General features: G+C 26.1%; 1 protein-coding gene across 1 annotated transcript in view; it reads left to right on the top strand.

Moving 5' to 3' along the window:
- The window catches only part of LOC111616708 (translation initiation factor eIF-2B subunit epsilon-like), a 74,296-nt gene extending 70,382 nt beyond the window's left edge, over window positions 1–3,914 (top strand). Inside the window, exon 15 of the mRNA XM_023358084.1 lies at window positions 3,445–3,914. Coding sequence (XP_023213852.1) covers window positions 3,445–3,501 — 57 coding nt within the window. The 3' untranslated portion in view covers window positions 3,502–3,914. The remainder of the gene's footprint in view (window positions 1–3,444) is intronic.
- Window positions 3,915–10,100: the final 6,186 nt, after the last annotated feature.

Raw genomic sequence — 10,100 nt, 5'->3', positions numbered from 1 at the left:
CGTATTGTTAATTTTACATATTGTAACTTTAAATTAAAGAAAAAAAAGTAAATGAAAAAATGTATAATAAAGTTGTGATTGTTGCAAGAAACATATTTTACCTAATAATTTTTTAATACTATTAGTTTGTAATACATAATATATTATTTTTTCTGCCATAATAACTAACTTTTTTCTGTACCCCTAAACAACCTATCGCGTACCCCTAGGGGTACGCGTACCACAGGTTGGGAATCGCTGTTCTACATAGTTACCACCATTGTTCAGACATTTGTCATGTCGAGAAACCAACTTGTCTACACCCTCTTCAAAGAAAGATGCCGCCAGTGAAGACAGCCACTGCTGAACATCGGTTGTTGCAACAATCTCATGCAAAACAGTATTTGAAATTTGTGGAAACTCGTCACAAAGCAATCTTATTGTGAACCATCTGTTTTCAGGAATTTTTTCATTCTCTTTTGCAACCAAACCATCATTGACAACAGAAGGCCAGCCACTCCATGCTTCGTCATGAACATCAGTGCGTTCAGCATTGAATTGTTGAACCCACTTTCTAACCATTCCATCACTCATTACATTTTCACCATAAATCTCTACAAGTTGACAATGAATTTCAACTGGCTTAACATTCTTTGCATTCAAAAACCATATTACAGAATGCACTTCACAGTTGGCATGATCGGCAATAGTCTTAAACATTTTGAACGCTCACTAACACGTGGAAAAACAACACAATCCGGCTGTAATGGCGTCACTGGACTGACAATCAACCAGAGAGACATGTGCGCAGGCGCTGAACTGCGATACTACCACTGCAATGGCGGTAGAATGAAACGGTACTTACTTTCCGGACATGCCTCATATATATGAATCAATGAAATGCCACAATAATTTAAATTGATGTAAATTTTGAGCTTTTTTTTTTTTAGGCTTTGAGCATGCGGCATTATATCGAATCAGCATTAAGCGAGGTCTTACTGTATATTATATTAACTTTACAAGTTACTACTATTATATATTTTATCAAATTTTAAAAAGAATTATTATTTTATATTAGATCAATAGAATAATTTGTCAATTGTAAATATGTAAAGTAAATAAATTATAAGTAGAAAATTATTGAATGAGATTAGTAAAATTAGACCTATAAATTTCTATATTGCCATCCATTCATTTGTCCATCCATCCATTGTTTGTTAATCTTGAGAACAGAGTTAGATAGATGAAAATCAAGACAAGATATGGAAAGCTTGGGGCCAGAGGCTCCAATTAACTATGTGTGAACTTCTGGTCTGGACTGGAAGTCACATGATTTTTAAAATTAAAATATGATTTAAAATTTCAGCTCGGCTTTGTGACAATGTCACAATAATTAATCGCTGGTTTAAATTTTATAATTAAATCTAAATATCATAATTATCAAGCTTATAAAATAAGACATAATAAATAGTTGTAGTTATTATGTCATTAACAATTCATAAAGATTTCATTTTGTATTAAAACAGATGGCGATGGCTGTAAATAATCAAAAGCATTTGTTCCTTTATAAACTTTACTGAAATGTAGTGTAGAATCTTTTTATTTGTCTCATTATTCATAAATATAGAATTATAAAAATAAAAAACGTTTTCCCGGGAAATTTATTTACTGTAAAATATACTTCAGAAGTGATTTTATTTTCTGTAAGAAAAGTATTTATTTGTTTTTTTTTTATTTATTTATTTGTCATCTGTTATATTTTCTAGTATTTTAGTTTAAGTCAGCATCCATTTTTACTTGCATTATGTTTGAAATAAATCACATGAATAGTAATAAAATTCATTTTAATAACATACACTTTTCAAAATTATTTTTATATATAATTTTGGTTTAGTTCTAGCAGTTGACATAAAAAGTATAACTTAACATTCTCTTGCAATTTCTACATTATAATTTTAAGTATTTCTTAAAGTAAATGAATAAATAATATATATATACATGATGTACATTTGTGATATATATATATATATANGAAATCACGTCATATTAATTCAAATATTTTCCCCCCGAAAGGTGTTAGATACATGACTCTATTGTTAAAGGAAAAATATGATGGACAGTGGCAAGCCACTACTAATTTGAGATGAGAGCATATATTTTATGTAGTTTAAATTGAATCTAAATCAGTAAGAAATCTTTACAAACAGGTTTAGTGATTAAAAATAACTGTATTATATTATTTTTTAACATTTTTATTTTTAAGTATAATTTTTGTTAAGTTTATTATAATTGAATTACAGCAATATAAAACTTCTTGTTTTTGAGGTTTCGTAATTGTGCATTTCAATTTTTTTACATAGAATACATTTTGTATTTTATTCACATGCTGCCAAATCACTTTAATCCATATTAGCAATTTACATTTACATTTTATGTATCATCATCAATAGAAATAAACTATTACATTCATTATACAAAAATTATAACAAACTTTTATCGAAAAGTAAATAATAATTTTGTCTGTAATTACACTGTTAATAAAAAGAAATAACAAAATTTGTTTGAAAAATAGATTAATTGAAATATATTTTAATAAAAACAGTTGAATGATTAAACTTTTATTCAATAGATGTGAAAAGTAAAGATGAAATTCATATTATAACAATTATTTAAGAAGAGTCAGTTTATACAGAAAATGTAGTAGAAAAAATGATTAATTGCATTCTTCTAATAGTAATTTATTTAATTATTAAATACAATGTGGCATATTATAAGATTCAGTCTCAGGTATTATTTTTTATTGTAGAAAATTAGACTAAGGATAATTCTTAATTTGAAGTTTAAATTTAGCAACCGTCTTGAGCATTTTTTTTTCCATCTAGAACTGATACGTTATTTAGATAGCATTTAATTTATGAAAGTAAACAGTATGAAATTTATAAAAAATAAATTGATTTTCTTAATCAGAAAATGTTAAATTTAATAATTGCAATCCATTACCATTAATATTTATTTAAGAATTAATATTTTCTACAATTTTTAAGTACAGAATAAAATTTCCTATTAACATAATTTCATAAATTAAAACACACTTAATTATTAAATATTAGTACAGAGAAATTAGACTAATTAAAATTAAAAATAACTAAGAAAATTTTACATTTAACATCATTCTATGATATAATAGTCTAGACATAGATATATACTGATCTCTACATTTAATATTAAGATAATAAATTATTTCAAATAATTATATGGTGGAATTTCGATGTAATGAGAGCGAGTGCATAATGCAGAAATGTCCTTCATATAATAAATATTCATTATAATTACTTCCTAATCAATATATTTATCAATACTTTAAAAATGAAGAAATTATTTTCTTCTTAAATTTAACTATATTAAATATTTAAAAAAGTATACTAATGTATGAAAGCATATGCTAATTTTATTATTGGTTTTTAGATTCAGCCATTCATTAAATGGTTAATGGAAGCCGAAGAGGAATCCTCCGAAGATTAAATACATCCTAATGACAGTTGTTGAGCATACTTAAAATATTTGAGGACAAATATTTAATAAGGATTCCAATTGTTAATGTGTTAATTGTGTTCAAGACTTCACTCTTTTCAAGTCAAACAAATAACTTGTTGAAGCCAAAATAATATAAAAATTTAAATATTATGAATTCTTTTTAAAAATTTGAAAAAAAATTTACTAAAATCTCTTTAGTATTATGTTTGAATAGTTATTATATCATACAAAACTTGATAGTTTGAAAAAATGGTGGACAAGAAATTATACTTCCTATACAGTCCAAGCATTCAAATATAAACATTTGAAAGTAGAATTTTTTACTCGTCAATATCAATTATAATTTTAAAGAAGTAAAGATAATTAAATATTATAAAGTTGTTTTTATATTATATATCATATGTTAGACAATAGGATAATCAAATATATTAATGCCACATAATTNAGCAGGAGGCACCAATTAACTATATACGAACTTCCGATATAAACCGGAAATCACGTCATATTAATTCAAATATTTTCCCCCCGAAAGGTGTTAGATACATGACTCTATTGTTAAAGGAAAAATATGATGGACAGTGGCAAGCCACTACTAATTTGAGATGAGAGCATATATTTTATGTAGTTTAAATTGAATCTAAATCAGTAAGAAATCTTTACAAACAGGTTTAGTGATTAAAAATAACTGTATTATATTATTTTTTAACATTTTTATTTTTAAGTATAATTTTTGTTAAGTTTATTATAATTGAATTACAGCAATATAAAACTTCTTGTTTTTGAGGTTTCGTAATTGTGCATTTCAATTTTTTTACATAGAATACATTTTGTATTTTATTCACATGCTGCCAAATCACTTTAATCCATATTAGCAATTTACATTTACATTTTATGTATCATCATCAATAGAAATAAACTATTACATTCATTATACAAAAATTATAACAAACTTTTATCGAAAAGTAAATAATAATTTTGTCTGTAATTACACTGTTAATAAAAAGAAATAACAAAATTTGTTTGAAAAATAGATTAATTGAAATATATTTTAATAAAAACAGTTGAATGATTAAACTTTTATTCAATAGATGTGAAAAGTAAAGATGAAATTCATATTATAACAATTATTTAAGAAGAGTCAGTTTATACAGAAAATGTAGTAGAAAAAATGATTAATTGCATTCTTCTAATAGTAATTTATTTAATTATTAAATACAATGTGGCATATTATAAGATTCGGTCTCAGGTATTATTTTTTATTGTAGAAAATTAGACTAAGGATAATTCTTAATTTGAAGTTTAAATTTAGCAACCGTCTTGAGCATTTTTTTTTTTTCCATCTAGAACTGATACGTTATTTAGATAGCATTTAATTTATGAAAGTAAACAGTATGAAGTTTATAAAAAATAAATTGATTTTCTTAATCAGAAAATGTTAAATTTAATAATTGCAATCCATTACCATTAATATTTATTTAAGAATTAATATTTTCTACAATTTTTAAGTACAGAATAAAATTTCCTATTAACATAATTTCATAAATTAAAACACACTTAATTATTAAATATTAGTACAGAGAAATTAGACTAATTAAAATTAAAAATAACTAAGAAAATTTTACATTTAACATCATTCTATGATATAATAGTCTAGACATAGATATATACTGATCTCTACATTTAATATTAAGATAATAAATTATTTCAAATAATTATATGGTGGAATTTCGATGTAATGAGAGCGAGTGCATAATGCAGAAATGTCCTTCATATAATAAATATTCATTATAATTACTTCCTAATCAATATATTTATCAATACTTTAAAAATGAAGAAATTATTTTCTTCTTAAATTTAACTATATTAAATATTTAAAAAAGTATACTAATGTATGAAAGCATATGCTAATTTTATTATTGGTTTTTAGATTCAGCCATTCATTAAATGGTTAATGGAAGCCGAAGAGGAATCCTCCGAAGATTAAATACATCCTAATGACAGTTGTTGAGCATACTTAAAATATTTGAGGACAAATATTTAATAAGGATTCCAATTGTTAATGTGTTAATTGTGTTCAAGACTTCACTCTTTTCAAGTCAAACAAATAACTTGTTGAAGCCAAAATAATATAAAAATTTAAATATTATGAATTCTTTTTAAAAATTTGAAAAAAATTTACTAAAATCTCTTTAGTATTATGTTTGAATAGTTATTATATCATACAAAACTTGATAGTTTGAAAAAATGGTGGACAAGAAATTATACTTCCTATACAGTCCAAGCATTCAAATATAAACATTTGAAAGTAGAATTTTTTACTCGTCAATATCAATTATAATTTTAAAGAAGTAAAGATAATTAAATATTATAAAGTTGTTTTTATATTATATATCATATGTTAGACAATAGGATAATCAAATATATTAATGCCACATAATTTTAAAAGCCTGATTAGATATTTGGCAAAGTGAAATAAATGACAGAGACTTCTGAAAGCAATTGTGATTACAAATTCTTTTATTTTAATGTGTATTTAGCAGTGGGATAACTGAATTTTCAGTTATACTACTAATATTTATTGTATATTGTTGTTAGTGAAAGGGTAGCTTACAAAATTTTATTTATATACAATTAAATTGATAATTTAAACTAATAATTAAAACTTAATAGAATATAAAAATGTTCATTATTAAAAATATACTGTATAACTAATAACAGATTTTCAATGATTTAAAAAAATGTAAATAATTATATATCAACCACGCTGTTTTGTATAATAAATTTCCTGTGTTTTTTTTTTTATTAAAATAGTTTTATTTTATCACTTTTTAGTATAAGATTTTCATTAAATCATTTATAGTTTTAAAAATTTTCTATTTAAAATTTTTGAGATTATTTTTTGAAAAGTGTATATTTTAATAGAATGAATGAAAATGTGGAAGAAAAAAAATAAAAAAAATATATTTATGTATATAAATATAAAACTTTCAAAACTCTTTTATCAAAAAAGAGGAGTTTTACGATTTGCACCTTGGCCTCTCCACTTCCACAAACTCATATTACATGAATTGTGTTAGCAACATAGATCTTACTAGCAACTTTTTAAGAGAACTTGATAGCGGCGAGAAAACTTTTCGATAATATGCGAATCATAAATTTCTAAGTTTAGATCTACCAGATCAGACTACATACGTATCTTGTAAGCTTTTATGCTGCTCTTGATTCTCCAAGAAAGAAAATATAAAAGAATATTTTCTAAAGTTTTCGTGGGAAACAATAGTCAGTCAATTCTAAAGATTTACTGGCATTTAAAGAGAAGTTCGCTCTCATTGATTATTCCACTTAACTACATTTGCTTAATAGTAATATATTTTTTAAATTACTGTTTGTTTTTTTTAACAAAGACAACTTCTATCATTCAAACAATTAAAAACAGCAGAGGAAATTCATGCATTACAATCTAAATTTTTATGATCTTTATTAAATTGATATTTTTCACACTTCTAAATTTGAATATTTTTATTTCGGCTTTCTCCTTCCTGGAGCAGTGAGGGCCTTTTATCCATAAGAGGGCCCACAATGGGGATAGCCGGGATCCACTATATCTGGGATAAACCGTCGTTGAAAAATCCCCGAAATTGCTCGGCAGGATTCGATTCCGGATCCTCCAGTGTAGTAGGCTGACGTTCAAACGTACCGGCCTTGGATATTTTTAGACCTTTCATCTATTAATAATAATAATTGATGCATTCTTAACTATATTTGTTTATCTCGAAGCATTGCGACAATTAAGCGTGTTCGAGTGGCGATTTTAGGGATTTAACTTTTTCAAAACTTCGTCTACTCCTTTTTTTTAAACTCTTCTTAATAAAATATTAAAGTTAAATATATATATAGAGTAATTAAATAATAATAAATTGACATTTATTTATGTATAAGTAGGATGTATAGAAGAGAGAGATAGTTATTCCACTTATCTTAAACGATATTAATAAATGCATATTTAGTACGAATTAATATAATTTTCAAGCAAATTAATATGTTAGGTTATGCCCACCTTTTATTCCCGATTATAATGCAATAATAAGCAGATTCGATCGATATTGCGATCGTATAAACTAAATAATATTTATAATCTCGAAGCTGGTTCGAGATGTAATCCAAAATATTGATTCTGAGACTTCTTGAATCACAATACACGAAAAGTCAGCGAATATTTTACGTCACGTGATTCTTTACATTCGGTCGGCAGGATTTATTGATTCGAAAATAAAATATTTATTTGGATTATTCTTTCATGCTGTTTTTTTTTATTTTAACAAAATATTTTTGTACTTCAAAAAATTTTATTTAGACGTAATAAGTGAATGAAACGTAATTACAGTGTAAATCCCTTCTCTACACGTTCCAATTTATATTGTTCTACCAGCGATGTACAAAATTCATTAGTGTTATATGGAGCGATAATTGTGATTTGAACAATTTAAATGAATTTTTTGTGGGTCGAATGAGAGCGTCAATTACAGGAAGGACAATTCGGTGTACAGAATGCCATCTGTTAATATCGGACGCACCAGATAATTGGAATGCCACTTGGAAACTGCTCCAATTTAGCCAAACAATAGGTCTAAAGGCTTAAGTTGTTTATATCTTGATATCAAAATGCGAACACGAAACAGTTTTGGACCATAATCGAGTTAATCTCAAATAGACTAATTTTCGATTTGATTCGTGCCTAGTAGTATGGGCGTTAAACATCTGCATCCGAGTGTATCTACATGAATAATACGCTTAATATCAGAGTAATTAGTTTATGTTTATAAGCGGCAGTTGTGTGAAAGATCCAGATTAAAATTATCAAACTATAGAAACTTAATTAAACAAATCAGAATGCTTCTATAATTTCGTTGGATTTTTTCCAAAGTCAAAATCGTAAGCGTGGAGAAACCAGCGCTTAATTGATCGATTATATATAAAAATTTTCGATAATCTTTCCGTATTTGGAGAAGTTTAATCTTTAAATAGACTTAAAAATTTTCTTTGTAAAACAATTAAAAATATTTGAAATAATTACTAAAGTTTATAATTGTATTAAAAGTCGGGCGAAGCCGCAATTAAATTTTGCTTCTGCAAATTAAAGTATTAAAATTTTATTATGATATACTTATATAAATCGCATTAGGAAACAGAATTAGTCGGTTTTAACGACATATCAATTATGGTTTAATNTTAATTTTCCATTTAATAAATAATATTTTACATTTTTCTATTTACTTCGTGTGGTTAGAACTTGCTCAAATGTTCTATCCTATAAAAAATTGACAATTTAATTAGCAATTCCTCGCAGATACACTAATTGTTAAGAAACGTAATAATTCAATTATATTTTCATAAGTGCAGTCTGTCGGAAAATGGCTTTCACTGGGTAGCGACCATCCACTTTTCCCACCTGAGCTATTAAATATGTCACCGATGTAACAAAATCTTGCTGCAGAACGTAATTAAATAATTCCGATACCAGATAAGCGTCGCCAGTCGAAATTTATTTATCGCGACGACTTAGTCACATAATGATGAGATATGTCTATACGTCGTTAACTTCAACTCGCATCGCTTAAAAATCAAACGTCTTGTGTGATTTGTGTCTCTCTTTCAGTGCTTTCTTGTGTTTGCCTAACTTTACGACGCTACAAAAAAAAATTTCTTCAAAGTTTAACGACTCCGCTTATAAAATCCCACAAGAATTCGTAAATGTGCGCCCATTTTTTTCGTTAGTAACTAATTAGTAAGTGAGACATTACGCGGATTATTCGAAACTGTAATTTACAAAAGGTGTGAATCATCCAGGTGATTCATCCCAATGCTCTGCCCTCCCAGCCATTAACTGTTTTATGACCTCGCGCTTGATTAGCTGAAGTCTATCTGCATTTTATTAAAAATCTTTCTATTTACATCAAAACCAGTGAATTACTTAATTAAGGTAAAATTATCTGTTTTAATCGTTTTATTGTCCATCCCTATTACTGCCATTGTAAACTTTTTCATAAAAATAACTCACTAATGTTTAAAAATGATAGAAAATATTAGCTTAATTTCTTTTCTATTAGCTATTTAAATATACAGATATTTAATTTGATAAATTAAAAAGAAAATACTCGCTGGGGTGTGGCTATTTAGTAATTTGATAAGAGAAGTAACAGTATTTATAGTGTATATAGAACGAAAGTGATAAAAGTCTTATGCGTTAAAATCAAATTAAATTCTATATTTACTATTGAACTTAATTAAATGTAATATTTGTTAACTAAATAAAGGTATGTTGTTGTTAAACAGGGAGTAAAATTTTGTAAGACTAGAAGACATTTACTAAATATAGAACCGAGTTGCTATCGATCTAATAGAAATATGACAGGACGTTCCTTTTTTTCTTTTATAAACTCTACTTATTAAAACTGGAATTTTTTCTTACGAATGTAAAATAAGCAAGTTTTCTTACGCGTCTAACCACATCAGAGGTAAAGATGCCGCCGTGTAATTCCGTTACACGACTGTAAATGTGTCTTTCTAGCAAGGCACCGTTCTCGAGT

This window comes from Centruroides sculpturatus, unplaced genomic scaffold (genome assembly GCF_000671375.1).
Source record: "Centruroides sculpturatus isolate CEXI.00-Female unplaced genomic scaffold, Cexi_2.0 scaffold24, whole genome shotgun sequence".
NCBI lineage: Eukaryota > Metazoa > Arthropoda > Arachnida > Scorpiones > Buthidae > Centruroides > Centruroides sculpturatus.
The sequence above is the reverse complement of the archived record's forward strand: the minus strand, read 5'-3'. Positions and strand labels throughout refer to the sequence as shown.